At 41.5% G+C, this 20,553-nt stretch overlaps 1 protein-coding gene across 1 annotated transcript; it reads left to right on the forward strand.

Annotated features, from left to right (window-relative positions):
- Positions 1-664: 664 nt before the first annotated feature.
- On the forward strand, positions 665-20,392 carry tent4b (terminal nucleotidyltransferase 4B). The gene is made up of 12 exons (XM_041039976.1): positions 665-1,571; positions 13,300-13,423; positions 15,138-15,184; positions 15,941-16,061; positions 17,160-17,267; positions 17,776-17,904; positions 18,155-18,368; positions 18,525-18,651; positions 18,970-19,073; positions 19,219-19,427; positions 19,560-19,706; positions 20,007-20,392. Exons 1-12 carry the CDS (start codon positions 1,009-1,011, stop codon positions 20,163-20,165), a joined length of 2,052 nt encoding a protein of 683 aa, XP_040895910.1. The 5' UTR covers positions 665-1,008; the 3' UTR covers positions 20,166-20,392.
- The last annotated feature ends 161 nt before the right edge of the window (positions 20,393-20,553 follow it).

Here is a 20,553-nt window from a genome sequence, read left to right on the forward strand (position 1 = left end):
CTCCACCATTCAGTCTGTCCGCAAATCATACTGCACATGCATCTAATACAAAAAAGGGGGATATGATATATTAGAAATTAGCACTGAAGTGATTAGCTGAATTAGCTAATGAATAAGAAGTCATCTTGGGGAAACTCATGAGAATTATTATTATTATTTTTTTTTTACATTTTTTTTACATTTGTAGTGTAAATGGTTATTCAGTTACTCCCCATATAAAACAGATTACCTGATAATGGAAAAATAATTTTCATTTACAGCCTTCTATATTACAACAATACACCCATGATTAAGTGTTTTAATCATGGCTGTATTATGATTTTAATCCTGCCTAGTATAATATGTACTGGGCATTTGCATCATGTGAGTTTTGTCTCAGATTTAAATTCTGGGATATATAGTGGCATGTAAACTCCCACCTGGGTGGTTAGGACACAATCAAAAATCTGTGTGGCTTAAAGAGTGCCTTTGGGCTAAAAAATAAATAAATCGGGTTCACCATGTTGTAGATCACATCTTGTCCATTTGATGAGAGAATAATAAATCAGACTTGGTTATGTAACAAAAAACAGTTGTCTGTTGCGTAACGACTGTTTTTCTCCGCCCCTTTCCACTCGCGCATGCGCCATGACACTGCACACTCCGCCATTGAGGGACCCACAATCCGGAGGAAAGGGTCAGAGAGGCACTCCGACAGGCAGCAGCTGCACGTTTCTCCAGCCTTTAAACTCAACTTTGGTTTAAGCTACCGTTTTTTTAACACTTGACTCGCACTGTTCTCGATTCCTGTGGATGATTTTGGTTGACAACTGTGTGTATCATCGCTACTAAGGAACGTGTTTTTACCAGATTCTAGGAGTAACGGGCAGCCGAGAACCTCAGCTAGCAGTAGCTATAACGAAGCTATAGCAGGCTAGCTAACGTTAGCTAGCGACCTGGCTAGCTGCACACGAGCTGAGCATTGCTCGGTGGTGGGGTGGGGGGGCGGTGTGCCTACAGTGTCGTTTGATGGATCCGAGAATCGCCTGGTTTCAACCAGAACAACGTGGACCAGCTAACAACCTGTGGATGCAGATTTGGGAGACGACACAAGGGCTCGGCTACTTGCACGTAAATAACAGCTACACCTCTGGACCTCAGAGTACGGCGAGTCTGAAAGCGACCGTCAACGGAGCGTCGGGGGCCGTCCTCACCAGCAGAAACGGGGCACTTGACTCAAACACCGGCAGCGGTGAAGCGAGGACTCAGGGGATGTCGACCTCAGTGGGGGACGGAGGGATAACGGAACAGCGGGACTTTATACCACTGGAAACCAATAGCAACCACAACAACCGAGCCGCTGGCAGGGGCGGTGTCGGTGGAGGGGGGCAGCAGCAGGGCAGCGGGGTCGCTGTGCTTTGGAGGGGGCTGACGGACGGACACCCCAACAAAAGAAAAAGAGACAACAAAGCTAGCACTTTCGGATTCAATTCCAGCCTCTTGAACAGTGGCAGTGGCTCCAACTCGGAATGCTACGATGGTTACTCGGGTACGCCATGGAAAGTCAGGAACTACTCGGAGGGAATTGTAGGGTAAGAGAGAGTTTATTAAAGTTGATTAGATTTGCTGTCTCATTTGTGGAAACCCTCTGCTGGTAGCCGAGGCACTCATTTGCCTCCCACAGAGCAAGCCCTCGTAAATCAAATTTTTACTGCCGGTGCACAGTGGATCCCGAGGTGGGGATGGATGGTGGTGGTGGGGAGTGGGGCGGGCTGTGAGGCTGTTAACGTGTCAGGGCATCCCATGTAAACCAGGAGTTGATTAACTGCTGTTTAACCTATTTTAAACACCTGCAGGCTGAATTTACACAGGAATACAACCAATGTTGTCAGGGCCACCCCACCCACTTTTTCAACCCCACCCACTGAATCCACACTTGCATAACTTTGTGTAGTAACATGTAACACTACAATGGTCTGTCAGAGTGGGAGAATCCACAAATGAATGCACATTTCCAGACATTATGAACTTCAGTTCAACAAGTTGCAATCTAATGCCTGAAATGAATGAACAAGCATCAGTTTGTAGTTGCAAACCTTGGGAAGTTTAACTATTAGCTAATAGCTTGTTTGACCTCGGGTTTTTGAATTATATCTTCTAATGAGTATATCTTTGGGTATTACTACATAAACAGAACATATCAGGTCTGGGCACTTACTATTTTAATCTGGGCTGGCTGACATTATAGTGTTCATTAAGGGGTTACTAACCAAACTTTGAATACAGGAACATAGGTACAATACTAGTTTATAGGTAGTAGCTTACTAGTACTAGCTTACTAGTATTGGCTAAGGTACATATTTGAGTAAATTGATCTGTCAGTAAAAAGTAGTTGTAATAGAGAGAGCCCTGAAGAAGTGACAGGATGCTACCTCAAAAACAAGAGTGACAACTTTTACTAAATGTGGGTGGCTCCTTTGGTCCTCCTCCAGATATTGGGCTGGCAGTACTTCAGAGAAAGTCACAGTTGATGTGTTTGCCAAAGTTGTTGATCTGTATTTGAAAACACAGTTGTGAGCAAAAGCCAACACACAGGGTACCCCTGCGAACTTGAGCAGATGAGGTAATTCCCGTTGAGTCGGTCTATACGGACATGAATAGGCCTTTAGGCCTGTTGCGTACTTCTCATACGCATATGTGCATGTACCTACAAACCAATGCAAATGCGTAATTGGTGTGTGCGCCGACTGTGCGTGGATCTCATTTCACGAGTGGCTTGTTGTTGGTATATTCCACCCAGTCACTTCCTCTTCCATTTCAGCCAATGACTGTATGTAAAGCTGGATGACATGGAAGCTCCCAAAATACCTCATTCGCCACCTGGTGCCTGGCTGCAGAAGAGGTCATAACCCCTGCCCCCAACATGTTAACGGATGGGCCAAACTAAAAAAAAAAAACAAAGTGCACATATTTTTCTCAAAGATTGTGTCTGTTTTTGTAGGTAGGTTTTTATCATGCTGATGTAAGTGTTGATTTTTCGATTTTGGTTTTATTACATTATTTGGTGTTACAAACAGGTGATGTGACGCCATGATTTATGGCTGTGATTGAATTGCAGTTGAGTCGTCCATATTTTACAGTCATTAGGCTGAGCACATAATCAGATAACTGAGGTATTAATAAAAATCAAGTGGAAAATGAGAATAGCAAAAAACGGCTACTGTTTGCTTGCATTCTTTCTTTTCTGTGTGTCTGCTGTATATTTGTTCACAGCACCCACTACAGTTTTAAAGTACTGCTTGTGCTAGTATGTACACAATAATTACTGCGTACGGTGCACACAGAGCAGGAGACTGTGAGTAGGTTTGCGCAGGGAGCATGTGTTAGTAGTGGAGCAAAATGATTCTTCTAGGTGATTCTTTTCAATCAGTCAGCATTATTGAACTAAATTGTGTTAAAAGTGGCTGTAAATGGCTTGTACTTTGCTCCATCATGGGAACAGCGACTGTGGCAAGCCCAAATACAGGTGGTAGTACTGCATTATAATTATTACTAGTTTTCTTATTGGAAGAAGAATCAAGATGCTTACCAAGACTTACCAAAACACACAGGTGTTTTGAAAATATGACTGAACGCTCAGCTTCCTTGGTAATTGTTAGTGTGACAGGTCAACACAGAGGAAGCGAATTTGGACTTTTTTTTTTGGCCAGAATGAGGGCTTGGAACATACTGAGCATACAGATGGCCAGAGAAAATGTGAGTCATGCTGCATGTGTGTTTTTATGGGTGTTTTGATGCTTTTTACACAGTGAAAATGTGTCATTATTGAAGACTTTGGAAATCGTAGAATTTAATGTGATCACAGCTGCTGTTCTCAGAGTAAACCACAAATTACAAACAAGACAGCAAGACAGGGAGATGAGACCTCAAGACTAAAAGCATTTGAAGTGGTTATAATATATATATATATATAAAGTTAATGCCAACCTGAGGTTTGATTCAGTAGGGAGCATGTATATCTGGCTTATATTGTTTCACATACCAGAACTACTCCTTTAATATTAAGAAACAGTGTTAAGTCATAAGGTAAAATAAATACATAAGACATTTATTAACTCATAACTATGTCCTTTCTCAGCTGTGGTTCTTTTAGACATGATAACTAGAGAAAATATTTTGGTGGGTGGGGCTCTGTTTTAAAGGCCTTTTAGGTGCAGAGATTTTGCCCCTTCCCCACCCCTTTCTGTTAGACGCGTAGACAAGCAGAACACCAGAGTGTGGAGCTCAGTCCTTGGCTGATCCTCATTTATAGTAATATGGAAGCTCTGTGTTTGCATAAGGACATTCCTTAGTGATTAGCTCTGCTAATACCAGAACCTGAACCTCAGAGCATTGATCAAACTCACTACCACTGAGGGCTCTCTGTCTAAACATACTCACAATGCCAAGCGTGATCTATGGCATTACAGGAAATCTATTTCAAAATGCACATGTACAGACCTACGGTATGTATTTGGATGTAAAAGCTGTCTGTGTTAAGTTATGTTAATTCTATGGTTAAATCTCCACTCACAATACATGTTTTGTTTCTTGGGAGATGGATTCTGGATGTGAAATGTGTTGAAGAGTGATAAATGGCCTGTTGCTTGAAAAACAGTTTTGGTGGTTTTGGTCACTTGATTTACAGGTTTACAGCTTTACAAAATGACACAAAGCAAGAATGGAAAAGAAGCAATAAAACTCTACACAGTCCTGTGACAGGGCTGCTGTTGGTGTTGTTTATGCTGGTTAGCTACCTCTGTTGGTGATATAAAGGGCTGTCTGCTTGTCTTTAATTCTGTTACCTCAGCTATGAGCGTTGGTACTAAGGTGACATTGTAATGTTATGATAGGCAGGCTAAGAAGTGGTGAACATTATGATTTTAAGGAGAAATCAAAGAAATGGTATATTGCTTTGATACAGGATTTAGTATATGATCATCCTTTTTTTGCCATGTATTGTTGTGCTAATCTTTTTGTACTGTCCTACAACTGAATGCGGGATATTAACCTTTAATTTACCACCTCAGTCAGAGTGAGTAACTTGGGGAACAGGCAAATGTAAACCTGAGAATCATTGTTGCCTTTGGTATTTGCAAGTAGCAAAAAGGTTGAAGGAGGGTGTAAGTTTAAGTGCATTTTTCCATGGGACAGTCTGTACACTATATTTGGCCATGGGAGTTGGCTAGAGAGGCACAGGCATGTGCTTATTTGTGTTTTACGCTCCTCCAGTGTTTCTGGAACGGAGAAGGTCCAAGCAAGCAAGCAGCCCACATCATGATGGAAAAGGATCAGTGTTTACATGTTCCACACGGCCTTACTTCCACAAAACAAAGCCAGCCCTCTGAGAGAGAAACCCGAGCCCCCTCTGTGTCTGTCCAATCAGACTGGGAGCTCTAAGGGAGTGTTTCCTCCTGGTTTTCTGGCCTTGTAGAACAGTTATTTAGATGCTTTATATGGGCACAGGAAGTCAGTGTAGCCTTGGAGAGCTGTGGCCCATTTCTGTCCTGCTGAACTGTGCTCTGATCTGATCTGGTGTTGTGTTGTGGGTTTTTATTGTGTAGGCAAGATGCGATGTTCCAAAGTTCCAGTCATTTTATAACAGAGAGAGGCATTGTGAGTGAATGAATTCAGAGTGATAGGTGGATTTACTAGATGGGTCTGTTGTTTTTCTGTATAGCCGGACAGTATCAATCTAAATTACCCCTCTATAAGAACCAGATTAACGTAATTTGTGTAAAACCACCAGTAATTCTAAGAATGTTTAAAGAGACACAAACCAAGGTAAACACTGAAGAAACAAACCATACTAACATGAAGACAAGGGATAACTTGATGCATCGATATCATGGAAGTAGTCTACAGTCCCAGTAACATCAGCATTTATGTAAATTCAAATAATACCAGGTTCAGTTCATTTGAATTTTATCGCTGCTTTCATTGGATGAGTTCATGACAGTATGGTAAACCTCTTTGTAGTACTCACCTCAAGTTAAACTTTATTTAATTTTGTCACATGTGGTGTTGTTGTGGTGATAGCAAATTTTCTTAACAGAGGCATCCTTTAAAAGGGCTGTCACAAAGTAGCATCCAAAACAGATGTAGCCACTGTTTAAGCAAATGCAATTTCATACACTGTTTCAGTGGTAAATTAAAAATTTCAGGACAAAATCCTTGTTATGTGGTTTGCAGTTAGCCAACATGTTAGCTTACATTGCAATTCTGTTCCAGTCCCAACACACATATTTGGTGAAACTCCTATTGTGAGAAAATGCTAGAAACATGAGAAAATAGCTGACTGACTGCAGGAGCAGGACTAATGTTAGTGAATGCTACCTGATTTAGCTAGCAAGCTATTCTTTTTAAAAAAATTTTTAGTTAATTACAAATAGCCTTCTTTTTGTTTTTGTTTTGTAAATATCTGTTGATCTTTTTTTGGTTGCATGTTCAGTTTCTGTGGTGCTGTTAGATAGTATTCTATGATTGAATGAAGTTGTTAGTTTAGTCACTAGTTTACCCACAGAAGTTTCTGACCTTTTATTTTACATAGACTTTTGCAGTTTTACAGTCGTGTACCAGGGCACCTTGAGTGTAGTCGCTAGGTTAAAGAATGCAGCCTTCATTGTCCTGCATCCCTTATTTTGCTAGCCTGTCTGCGAATACAAAGGCATGAGCCTCTGCTCTTTTCATGTGACGTCTTCATTTTAGTCTCTTGTCTTCACATGTGGTGAGTGTCTTATTCATGTGAAACAGTTTGCTCCTGTGGCCCAAAGTGGTAGTAATGACAGAGCAGGCTGCACTTGATTAATTATTGTGTTGCCTGGTGTTGGCAGCTAGTTTCGAGTGGTGAAGCAGAACATCACTTACAGGCTAATGAAATGTGTGGTTAATCGCTCACTGATGAGTAGCCCTGGCTCTTGGTGCTATTGCCATTTATTGCCGTTGTCTTTTGGAGATTTATGACTCCCAGCACTAGCGCACAGATAGCACCTCTGTGACTGGAGCTCCATTATTAGAACTGTGCTTCATCTAGCCTCTACTGGGTTTGACATCTATGTCATACTCTTCCCCTTTCTTTCTCTGCTGGCTGGCTGGCTCTCAGCCAAAGCGTGTAAGCCTGTAGAGAGAGAAGCCTGCATGCTGGTCCTTTGGACTGTAGGTGAAACCAGCCCCCTCTGAACAGCACGTGTGGGCAGTTCTCCATAACACAGCCTTCCCATGTGTAGTGAGGAATGTGTTTTTCTTTTTTTCCTTCCCTTTTCCTGTCCAACATAAACCCTTCCCATGCTACAGTCTGATGCAGTCAGCGTGCAATGCACAGCATTCTTGTTTTTTTTCTTTCATAGCCCGTGTTCAGACTGTGACCTTCTGAGCTTGTGTACAGAACAAAAGGGCGTTGACAATTTCCTTTTGTTGTAGTCTATGATAATAATAATAATGTTTTCTTTTTTCAGTGAAGTCACACACACACTACTTAACACCGCAGTATTACAACTTTAATTTTGAAATGCTCCCACAACAGTGGAGGACAAATTTGTAATGCTAAATGAACCAAAAATAATATGAAGTCTATTTAAAAATGAATAGTAACCAGTACCATAATCTATATGGTTTATTTGTTGTAGGTATTGTATTCCATACCAGATCAGCTGATGTTGGTACAAAGTCAGTTTCAGAAAGTGTGGATAATCAGCAAAGAGGTCCACTAAACAATATGCCAGGACAAAGCCCTGGCACTGGTATTACCATACGGCTATATTTATAGTTCAACTGTTTCTCTTTGACTACAGCACCCTGTTGCATCTCTCAGGCATGACCATGCCCATCACTCGCAGTCAGCTGTGTTTGGGCTTCTGTGTAACTGGAGCCCCTTTGTCCCAGTGGCCAACACTTAGAACACCAGATCAGTTCATTGATGAAATATTAATGAGTCTGCCATCTGTAAGACACTGACACCTCTGCTTTCTGTTTGTGGTTGCCCTCGTTTTGAAAAGCAGAGTGTGATGGGACTTGTTTGCCTCCAGGCAACCCTGACAACCTGAAGCTGGTCTCGCTGTGTGGAGAGGTTCTGGGGATACGGCAGTGTCACATAACACACTATGCTCTTTTGTTGCAAAGGTTGTGGAGGCCTAAAATTTCAAGCCCTTGTGAAAATGGAGTCATGACTTTTTTTCTGGAACTATTTTGGCATGACAGTGTCTAATCGCCAATCAGAACAATGAAACAGAGTTCATGGAGGTGAACACCAGTTTGCCCATTAGCAATCTCAATGTTTCAGGCTGGTGTTTCTTGTCACATGAGTGTGATATCTAAAGGCTGTTGCAGCATGTCTGTTTTTAAGCATTAAAATCTAAAGCAAGCTACTAAAACTGTGCTAGAGCCATTTGACTAACACCTTTGTGCTGCAGTGCCAAAATTTCTGAACAGTCAGTGAGTAGTGCTCAGTGTGATGCGACAATAACCTCTTTTTCCTTCATCCTACCCAACTTAACAGATGGCTCTCGTTCACATGAAGGCATTTCAGCACCACACCCAGTCCTCTCTCTCTCTCTCTCCCCATTTTTCTGTTTCACCTTTCCATTTTTTTCCTTTTTTTAAACGGTTTTCCTCACTTTCCCTCATTCATTCTTCTCCTTACACCTTTTCTCAAAATTTCCCTTTCTGGTATCTTCCCATTCCTCCCTCTTTCAGCCCCCCAGCGGTCGAGTTATGCTTCTTGGACAAGGTCCTACTGTAGCTCATTGTGAAGCGCTACTCCAGAATACAAAAACCTGATGACACGCATCTTAAAGCTGAAAACAGAAAGGGTTGGATTACAGTAGAAACACGCTGATCCCACTTCTTCTCACCCAATAGCATTTCCAGTGTATAAATTCAAGCACAATAGTAAGGGCAAGCATGCTTTATTTATTCATATAAGAGTACCATGTTGAAAATATGGTTGCATGGAACTGAATTGTGAGCTTTTGTTATGAATTACAATGAAAGCTGAGCTGATGGTGTTTTTATACCCCAGGTTAGGGCATACAATGAATGCACAACACATTCATGTAGCCTTGGCTGCAGTGCTACAACAACTCAATTATTAATCAAACACCACCGGTGCTCAGTGTGTTTAGTACTTATTTTGTCCTCCATGCCAGCCCTTCATCCCCTTTCCCAGCTATCCTTCATTCAGACTTTAGTCAGGCAAACAGAGGAAAACGCAGTCGGCTCACAAACAAGACTATCTTTAACTGCAAGATCGCTAACATTACAGGCAACCACCAGTAAGCATGCATGCCATCATTTCAATGGCACTAGAATGATCACGTCAGAGGGAAATGGTAGGAAAAGAAGTGCTAAAGAGGAGAGAGAACTTTTTTTATTCCCCCTCTGAGAGCTGGAGCTCTCTGAAAACCTGTTCCACAAGATTACATAACATTACTATGATATAGGCAAACGGGATAATCCGATAAGCAGTGCCTAGGGTACATGTGCTTCCTAGGCAGGCTCAAGACTGAGATGTAATTTGATCCAAGAAGGTGGGGCATGAGATGTGATTTCTATGGTTGCTTGTACCACATGATGACAGAGGAGCAGGAGTGGCCTGTTTGCAGTGAAATGAAACCTACTGGTGCTGTTGTGGAGCAGAGATGCTCTCCTCTCAGGGACAAATGGTCTTTGGGTTATATTGTACTGTAACAGCAGCAAACTGGAAGAATTACCGTGATCATGCATCCTTTTTAGCTCGGTGTTTATTGAAGTTTGAAAATACATTGCACTTTAAAGCCAAATGGGATCACACATCCCCCAGACCTATAAAGTCCTTCAGTTCAATTACAGCAGATTACATTAACTTAAATACATTAAGTGTTAGGCTTTAGGCTAAGGTGTCGTAATGAGACAGATTGGATCTACAGAGAGCAATGTTCTTCTAACCGTGAAATCAAAACTAATGTTGTGTTTGTAATGCAGACTGTAGACCCTGAGTTGCTTTTACTTGTAAACGAAACCTAATGTTTCATTATGAGGCTGGAGTCTCTGCGGCATGCACAGGGAAAAGAGATTAGTAATTAAAATCCAGAGTGGTCGTCAGTTGTCATGTTGCAGGAGGAGCAACAAACGGAAACTTTCTGACAACAATGAAATTGTGTGTAGTATTTGGTATTCTTCCAAGTGCATCCTTTAAAACTACCTGTCGTAAACAAAATAATTTTATTTTGTGTATCAGAAAGAAAAGATGGTGAGACATAACAGCTATGTCTTAGTCAGCCCTTTAACAAGGTGGAAGTTCCACTTAATGCTAATATAACTTCTATCTTGGTGTGAGAAAAAGGAAGTCAGTGAAGGGAAATCATGTCATTTAGTTCACTTTACATCTTTATTTGTGCACTCTGCAGATTTCCCCAAGATCAAAACCACCATTTCAGTTAATGGATGTGTCTGTGTGACAGATGTATCTGTAAAAAAAAAAAAAAAAAGACCAAAACACTTGAGACAGAGCACAGCTCTGAGACAGTGTGCAGCAACATGGGAAACTTGGATTATCACGGACTGTACACGGTTCTTGGCTGTTTCCAGTGGGTACAACTTCATGTTTTTCAGTCCTCCATTCACTTGCATTTTCAGTAACATCCTGCATTTATATTCAGTACAGTCAGACCTATGAACAGCCAGTTGGGCCACATTCAGACCAATAATAACAGCACACATTAAATACACAGCTTCCTCATTCATTTCAATGAGACTGCTGTCTTGGCACACCCTAAATGCAGGGTTATCTGTCAGAAATGACATTTGTCAGTGTTCTGAGACTAGAGCTGTAACAATCTATCAGTGAATTGGTTAGTCAACTGACTGAAAATTCAGTGTCAGCTGTTTTGTTAACTGATTAATCGTTTCCCTTGTAAGAAATTATTAAAATGATAAAATCGATAAACAGAGTTGATACTGTTCCATTTTGGAGCCGATTTTCAACAAAATATCCCTGATTAAAAAAAAAAGCAATGGTTAACCACTTCCTCGCTGGAGATGAGATGGCTTTGACTAACTTTCCAAACTGCTGCACAGTGTGTTGGTGCCTAACATGTCTTCAACCTCACTGGTTTATATATCATATATTTCACTTGTGTAGTGCCTTGTGTTTTTAATGCATTGTCAGCCTGATCACAGCCTTCGAGCAGTTTGCCTGCAGCAACTCAAGGGTTACGTTTTTTTTTTCTCAAGGTCACCATGACACTTTTTGGCTGGGGACAACATAGTTCTGTCCTGCAAGTATTTTCCATAGATGGTTAGTGTAGAAATAATCTAGGTGAAACCCATTCAACTTCGACTGCTGTCAGGTGAAGAGTGCGTGTTGCATAAAACCCAGACAGTAGACACAAACACACGCACACAGTGCTCTTTGGGCCATAGTCCAAACAGTCAATGTTGGTAGCTGCGAGTGTTTTTCTTATCCAGTTTTCTGTGGTATGCACATGCTTTGCTTTGTTGCCTTATTTTATTTATAAACGGTATAAATATCACTTTTCCCCTCACTTTGTCTGTCCTCTGCCAAGAGGTATAAGCATGTTATTGGTCTGATCTGGCTTTATACGGCTGTTTGTGCATACATGTGTGCACCTGCATGTTTGTGCTCTTATTTGTCCACCCTCAGAGACTTGTCCCTGCATCTACGTGTATGTAGACAAAACTGGTCAGTGAAAAGGCCAGCGCATGTGGGCAGAGTGACCTGTTTCAAGGACAGACAAAGTTATTTTTCCCCTGACATTATGTGGGGACACAGCAGGGGGTTCCTGTTTTGTTTTTGTTCTGCCCTACCAAACAGAAATAGTTGGTTTGGGACGACATTAAAAACTTGCCTTCATAGTGTGCATAAGACTTTTCACTGTCTACATGGACCCTTTTGGGGGTTTTTATTATTAACTTCCAGCCATATCAGTGTTGATTAGATCCATGGTTGTAGGTAATGACCTGGAGAAATCAGGAAACTGGTCCAACAGACACCTGATAAATGGCTCATACTTTCACACACCATGGACAGAACACATCAGTCAAACTAATATTCCAACCAGTGATTTTACTGGTGGACATGAATCTACCTGTACCTCCAAAGGAAAGCAGATAATTGGAAGTATTCAGAGAAGGTATGGAGACGCCTACTCTTTTTTTTTTTTTTTTTAAGAGTTTTATTTGCCAAGGGAAGGTTGACTCTTTTGGCAACACATTGCTTCACATTCTGCTGTTATATAAATTCATATCTCAGACCTACTTAGTACAAAAAGTCTTCAGCTGTTGGTCACAGGAATCATCGCGTTCAGCTGCCTGACACCTCTGTATCACTGCAGAGGGGAAAAGCAGAGCTAAATCTCCATTTTTTACTGCACCGATTTTCATCTGGAACCACACATCTGAAAAGTTACACGACTTTTATCACTACCTTTTTTGTGCATTACACCCCCATTGTTAAACATATGTGATTTATCTGACTTCAGCTTTGATTATTGGGCATATATAGAGGGATGAAGAGAAAAGTCGGTCGAGGTCCTTTTTGGCTTGGAAGGAATTAAAGAACGGGAGCTAGAACGCATGTATTCCCTTGCTTAACAATCTACTATCATAGTGTCCTTTTACAAAACAAGCTTCAGATTGCTCTTCTGGATTTTCTTTCTTTACATGGAGTCATTTAAACAAGCCCAGGCTTCATCTACTACTAAACCAAACTACTGAATCTGTAGTTTTGTGTGTAATTATCTAAATAGGAAAAAAGAGGATATAGCTATTAGCTGTGTCCTGTCATTGTGACTTAGTGTGACATCTGTATCTGTGGCAGGGACTGTTGGCACCCAGTCCCCTTGGCATGGTATTGTGCCTTTCTGCTCTGTTAGCAGGGAGAGCACAGATTAGGTCAGGAGCTTGAGAGTGCCCCTGGTTGTGTTCATTTTTCTCCCTGTCTCATCGCTAAAATCAATGTGTGATATGGAATGTGGCTAAACTCAACTTAAAACTACTTCACTGATCTGTTTAGATAGTAAACGAGATCAGTTACACTAAACTGGTTGGGTTGTTCAGTTACCTGTTCTGAGTCTTCTGAAACCTCACCATTAATCTGCTAGTGAATAATAAAAGACAGTACCTGCTCTATGTCCATAAATATCTATAAATGGTTTATATATATTCTTTTATTCTTTAGTCTTATGGAGTGTAGCTGTGAACTTGTGTATTTCTCCCTGCTGTTTGTCTGTTCATTTCCACATTCTTCCACTCTTCTCACAACGCAGTGTTCTCTCTGCTGTGCAGGTTACATGAGGAGATCAATGACTTCTACGACTACATCTCCCCACGGCCGGAGGAAGAGAAGATGAGGCTGGAGGTAGTGGACAGAATCAAGGGAGTCATCCACGACCTGTGGCCCAGTGCTGAGGTACACATCACCTGCAACCCCCCGAACATGTGTTAGTAGGGTGAAACAGGCATGATTTTTTTTTTTCCCATGTGTTGCTCATAATCAGGGTGAGAATTGCTGGCAGCTATTTGTTAGAAAATCTTGTCTGTAATCTGAAAGCCACACAATGAGGGACGCCACACATCACCAGAGGTTATTTTTGTTTTGGCAGAAATAGACTTGTAGGCTTGTGAAAACAGATGGCAAATTATATACGCTGAACACGTTATTTGGTGCATCAGCTGAGTACTTTGACCAGGCTACTTTGTACACCAATGGTCTCAGTCATTTTACAACACTCAGTTACCACAGACGCTGTAAGAGCGAGGCAGTGAGCAGTATCAAGGTAGTGGCCTATAAGCTTCAGCCTTCCATAAAGAAAGCTCTTGTTTTCTGTTATCTCCCGGCTGCACAGTAATCTGTTTGGGCCATGTTAATCAGCGCCACCTCAGGCATTCTTGTACTCACTGACTTTGATCCTGCTGATAGAGCAGTTTGCTCCAACGTGTGTCTGCTCCAAGCTTAGCAGCTCCTAAATTAAGGAGTGCAGTACAGTACAGTACTGGTCCTGGCCAGCTTGATTCCTTTTCCACTGTGGAGTGAGCGGGGGTGGGGGGGGGGGGTCATCAAGTCAGTGTGATGGTTGTTAAATTGATGCGTTTAGATGTGTGGATGTCCTCCAGACACTCATGGGTCTGTTGCCACACAGAATCATGGTATTGTTGGGTTTTAAAACGCTTCTTGAACTCTTAGAGCTTTTAGATATTCCTGACCTACCAGTGATGGACCACACTTAACGGTACGGGGGAAGTACTAGAGAGTGCCAGGACGAGATAAAACATAGCTCAGCTTTGTGACCACCTGGAGTTATCTCACTCTTCACAGAAGTCTTGAGGACTTTCTGTTCATTCATTCTCAAACATGGCTCTACAATCAGCTTAGCCCCGAACATGTGACTGGGCTGTAAACCAGAGTTTATACTACTTGTTGATGTCGGATGTAGGGAGGAGGTTTAAGGGAGTTAAGGTAGGGTCAAGGCTTAAGTCTATTTCTGTTTGAACGCCAATTTTTGCGTGCTCAGTGGGCGGTTAGGAGGTGGAAGGTTTGAGATATTTTAGTCAGTAGCATGCAGGTTAAGAGATCAGTGGCTGAAAGGACTGTTTTGAATGTAAACGTCCCACCGGTTATGATTCCCACAATAGTCATTTTCCACATCAATGCAACACAAAACAAAGAACATTTGCTTGTTTCGTTGAGTTCGTACTTGTCTTTAATCTCGCGACTGAAGTGGTTTTAAAATCTGCAGACTATACACTCAGTCACATTGCTTTTGTGCAGAGTACAGTTTGCAGCAGTTTTTGTACCATGCTTGTGCAGTTTGTTCAGGCTTGTCATTACATTAACACAATGTTGTGCTGTTGAATAGTAATATCCGTGCATCTTGGAGAACAGGTTTTTGTGTTACTAAAGCGCAGCGTGGGAAAATTAGAGAAACCTGCCTTGATGCTTGCTCGATGACGTTTGTCCTCAGTCCAGTCCGTCCATGTCACAGTCTGTCAGAATTATCAGAACGTATAAGACAAGATGTTAAAAGGTTAAAGCCACTGTCATGATACAAATATTCCGGTGTAGGATTTTCCATGAAATAAAAACATGTATTTGTGTGTAACTGTGTGTGTATCCTCTCTCTCAGGTCCAAGTGTTTGGGAGTTTCAGCACTGGTCTTTATCTGCCAACAAGGTGAGCCATTTGGTTTCCTAAACCAGCCCAGAGTTTTAAACACACGCTTTCTCTTTTTCCCTTTGCCAAACAGTGACTGTGAACTGGCACCCCACCAAAAACTGGGTTGTGGAGAAAGTGCCCCGTCTGGCCGGAGAATCATTATCTGCTTTTGTTTTGAGGATCAAGTGTTTGAGTCATTTTTAGCGCTGCTGATCCTGACTTCAAGCTTTGTTCTGAGAGAGGCCTGTGGCTGCTGACAGACACCCAGAAAGACACAACCGCCTACACACACAATAATAACCCTCCCCCCTCCTCAACACACAGACACACAGACACGTCACCTGGATTAGTGGACTCTTGACACCATACTGAGCACTTTAATGGGACTAAACTGTTTTGTGGATGCATGCATGCCAGCGGGTGATGAGTGTCTGTGTCTGTGTCTCTCTCTTTTTGTGGAACCATTTATTAAGACCACATTTGTCTTTATTTCAGTTACAGAGTACAAATACACTTTACTCTTGTGTTTGCATGTGTCTTGTTTGCAGTGGGTTCGTGTGTGTAACATTTCTGTATGTAGTAAACACAAGACACACACACAGATGAAGATCTGCCTGAAGATGCACATTGCTTTTTCACATGAGAGAAAAAAAGTGAGCTGTCATCTACCATGTGGAGGATATTTAGAAAATGTTATTGTCACCAAAGATCATTTTACAATATGTTTGTCACAGAATGGATCTAAGTCAAGCCTCTTTCTTTTTATTCCACCAGTGACATTGACCTGGTGGTTTTTGGGAAGTGGGAGACGCTGCCACTCTGGACACTGGAAGAGGCTTTGAGGAAGAGAAATGTTGCAGATGAGAACTCCATCAAAGTTTTGGACAAGGCCACGGTAAGACTGTTCTCACCTGCATGTAAAATATTATATAGACAGCTTCTTTGTATAAAAACCCTTTTTTTACGCATGCCCAGTTTTTGTGTTGTCAGACTTTTCTAGTTAACATAAATTCAGAGACCTTTGCCTTACTACTGCTGTTCTGAGCAACTACACCATTTACTGTGTGTTAGGTTTTATTCAGTATTATGTTTATACATCATTTTCTACACAGAGTTCAATCCACTGCTTTTAAATGTTTGGCTGTCAGTTGACATAAGTGGGTAAGCTGAAACTGTGTTGTGGCTATTAAAAAAAATTAACCAAAGCATTATTTGTTAATAAAGTTTAGGATGTTACTATTTAAATATTAATATACTCTCAATTGAGTCATTTTGCCTGGAAAGGATTCAATCAGCAATAAAATCTGGGCCTGTCAGTATCACAAGCTGTAAATCTCTTTAATACAAGCTGTTATGACAGTTCCAGTACTCTGACTGCGGTGGTTAACATACATGGCCTGTATTCAGGCATGTGCACAGACATGCACATCAAGAAAAATGCCTTCAAAAAGTACTTCAAAACATGTTTTACTGTACTTTGGAGTTTGCGACAAACACTGAGTTTCATCCAAATGAAGGTGATATATTTATGCTGCCCAGAGCCACAGACAGTATTGTAGTGCAGTGTGCTTGGGAGTATTTCTTTGTTTTGGATCCCTTACAACTCTGTGATCATGTTTTTTTAAACCACTCCCAACCGTCTATTAGCAATTTGTTATTTTTAAACAGTGCGTAGATAAGATTTTCTTTCTCATTTGAGTTTATTTCATTTCAGGACTTAAAGGATTTGAATAAAGCTTTATCTTTGTGTATCTTTGTTTCAAGTTTCACTTTTGTTGGGATTTTAAAGAGGAGATTAGCACTCTGAGTCTTTGGTCGATGATTTAAAATTAAGGATTAGATCGCTAAATGTGGATTTGTGTACAATTTCAGACTAACAAAAGACAATTATGGTTGCAGGGTTATTTTCAGATGTCTTTTAGCAGGAGTTGTGATTGGACAGCTTGGTCCTAAGTCATTCCTTTCTGACTGTGTGTAATATTTGTGTTCCCAGGTTCCCATCATCAAACTGACTGACTCCTTTACTGAGGTCAAAGTGGACATCAGCTTCAATGTGAAGAGTGGCGTTAAAGCCGCTCGGCTCATCAAGGAATTCAAAGAGGTACGGTTCACAGATTCAGGTCTGTGCGCTGCTGTTGTTTCCGGAGTGTGTGCAACTTACAAAGTGACTTGTGCAACTTGAAGTTTTTGAAATGTTCAAAACATTTCTTTCCTGTGTTCTTATGTTTTTTCATGTATCTTTGGAATATATATAACCTTCATGAATAATAAATGTATGCATTGTTAGAGGGTGGTAACAAACATTTAACATCACTGGAAGTCATTTGGTTCAAAAATATTGCTTAATTTAGATTTAATGTCTTGTTTGGCAGATTAAGAGGAATTATTTCATAATTCACTTGAACTAGTTTTGCTAACAAGTCAAAGAAACAAGAAGATGTTTATTTTGCAACAAGTCAGGTTTTGAATACTTCAGATTGACCTTACGTTACATTCATTGTATTAATGATCAGTAGGTTGTTTTTGACTTTAAATTCCTGTTTTCCTCTAGAGGGTGCTCTAGACATCAAAATCTATTCTTTAATTTCTTCCTGTATTTTCTCCTGTAGAAATACCCTGTGCTGCCTTACCTGGTCTTGGTGCTGAAGCAGTTCCTGCTACAGAGGGACCTCAATGAGGTCTTTACAGGTGGAATCGGCTCCTACAGTCTGTTCCTCATGGCCGTCAGTTTCCTGCAGGTTAGAGACGTTTGGTCCTAAACAAAAACTCTTAATGTTTAACTCATCTGTTAGAGCTCAGTTTAACTTCTGTTTCTTTTTTCCAGTAACTCAGCTATAATAGATACGGGGCCCTAACTTAAAACTTGATATGACATGATATGATAATAATAGATATAAGTCTGGATCTGGTTCATAGACACTGAAGTTCCCACTTTTTTTTCACCATCACGATTATTCTGACGTCAACTCGTACCATGTTCTTTTCCAGCTTCACTACAGGGAGGATGTGTGTAGTCCCAACATCAACATCGGCGTTCTGCTCATTGAATTCTTTGAGCTTTACGGTCGCCACTTCAACTACCTGAAGACAGGCATCAGGATAAAAGACGGAGGTTGCTACGTGGCCAAAGATGAGGTTCAGAAGAACATGATGGATGGCTACAGGCCCTCCATGCTCTACATTGAGGACCCACTGCAGCCAGGTAGGAACAGTGAACACACATGATGAAGGTTGGGAAGCAGGTTTGTCCTCAAAATTCAAGAAATTTTGAATTGCCTTTCCAGATGCCAGAATGGCAGGTAGTTCCTCATTGTCAGAATCTCACACACAATTTGACCATCTGTCTTGTGTCCAACAGACAACGACGTTGGCCGGAGTTCCTATGGTGCCATGCAGGTGAAGCAGGCATTTGACTACGCGTATGTAGTGCTCAGCCATGCCGTGTCCCCCATCGCCAAGTACTACCCCAATAATGAGACTGAGAGGTAAGGAGCTCATTAAAGAAGCTGTCGACCACATATCAAAGAGGAGGGCCAGATAATGAGCCATTTCTAATGAATACTGATCCTTCATATCATTCTTCATAACCAGTCAGTTTTATTGTCACAGTGTTCAGTCTTCATTTGTCACTGGTGATTTTTAATGTCAGTCATAAGATTAGCACGCTTCATTTGTTGTTCATGTCATAGTTGGATTTATTTAACAATAATGAAAGCTTGAGGTCATTAGCAGTAACATTAGCTTTCAGACTGCTGTATAAACAGTGGTATAACAGCCATACGTCCTCCTGTATCCCATCACAGCATACTTGGCAGAATAATCCGGGTGACACAGGAAGTGGATGAATACAGGGAATGGATCCGAAAGAACTGGGGGAAACCATCCCAGAATGATCTGCCACTCAACAGTAGGTTCAAATGCTGACTTTTTTTTTTTTTTTTAAATCAATGTAATATTTCTTGAAGTCTTGCTCAGATTAAAATTTGTCCCAAATCTAGGAAAGAGGGGTAAGCACCTGACCTACATGTCTACGTTTTGTCACTTCTCTACAGGAAATGAGGTTACACTGTTTGAATCCCAGCAGCTCGATGAGTGCAACAACAACGTTCCTGACGACGACGATGTTGTGGTTCTGCCGTCAGCCCCGCACAGCAAAAATTCCTCCAACTCCTCCTCTCCATCCCCCTCACTGCGCTCCTCTCCTTCCTCCTCTCTGCTCTCACCCTCATCCACAACCTCCACCTCCAGCTCCAGTGATGCAGTCAGTAACACACACACACAGCCTAAACTATACATATTTATCTGTTTCACCTGAAGCTTCATGAAAAAAAAAATTCTTGCACACAAAATGTTTTGAAATATTATTTAGTCATCCATTGTTGGTTTTCCCCAGGACTCTGATGGCACGCCGTGTAAGACAGCCAAGCAGCAGTCTGGCCGGGGCTCCAGCGCCCACAGAGAAAAGTCGGCTGCTGTTAGTAATCACCGAACACAGAGCCACACTACCAGCACTCCATCTGGAAGCAACAAGGGAGGAAAGGTGCCCTCAGCCTTACTTTATCCATACACATGTAACACATCATTCACCACAAGACTGAAAACTGTTCTGTTAATTGCATATCACTGAACACAACACATAAGAGTGAGTCTGTACAAATCATTAATTTCTGATAGCTGATAGCTACCACACATTTTGTGGTATTTTGTCATGAAGCTAACTTGATAAAGAACAATAGCATAATTTTGTCATATTTCTCCACCATTACTAGCTTGTATTGTGTTTAATACCCAAGAGAAATGCTGCAGGAACACTGAGCTTGTCTTTGCGCTCTGACCCCAGGCCAGGATGTCTCGTTCCCAACATAAGAGCGGCCACCACGGGCAGCAGGGCTCCTCATCCAGTACCAAAAGTCATCCGAGCAACAAGCCACACCACCAGGGCAACAGCAAGAAGAGGAAAAATGTACGAGACTCTACACAAGAAGACCTCTGCAGATAGGGGTGACTTCGCCTGCCCCTCCCCCTCCCCCCCGTCCTTGTCTGCAACTGACTGACTGTCATGTCCCACTTCTGCTGCCAGACTCCAGCCTCAGGAGGTTGTTAGTAGTATGAAAACATCTACAGTATCTGTCTCTCTGTCAAGCTTTTTGGAATGACAAGCAACAATTTCGAGCAGAAATTAAAAAGAACAAAAAAAAAAAAAAAGAATCGTTATAAGAAATGGGGTTTAATTTCTTGGACCTGAACTGAAATCACAAAGGATAAATGCTCATTTGCTTCCGAACAGCTTCTTTCATGGAGCAGTTTTCCTTCCCACAGCCAGCACCTACACAACATGCCTCTTGCGCCTCCTGCTGTACAGGAGTAGACAGGTCGGGTGTGTGGAA

This window comes from Toxotes jaculatrix, chromosome 1 (genome assembly GCF_017976425.1).
Source record: "Toxotes jaculatrix isolate fToxJac2 chromosome 1, fToxJac2.pri, whole genome shotgun sequence".
Taxonomy (NCBI): domain Eukaryota; kingdom Metazoa; phylum Chordata; class Actinopteri; family Toxotidae; genus Toxotes; species Toxotes jaculatrix.

Bases quoted from the DNA above. Each gene is read 5' to 3' on its own strand.
- tent4b (XM_041039976.1), top strand. From the start codon at position 1,009: ATGGATCCGAGAATCGCCTGGTTTCAACCAGAACAACGTGGACCAGCT. The intron at 17,905-18,154 runs GTTAGAGACGTT...GTTCTTTTCCAG, and splicing joins TGGCCGTCAGTTTCCTGCAG to CTTCACTACAGGGAGGATGT. The intron at 19,707-20,006 runs GTGCCCTCAGCC...CTCTGACCCCAG, and splicing joins GAAGCAACAAGGGAGGAAAG to GCCAGGATGTCTCGTTCCCA.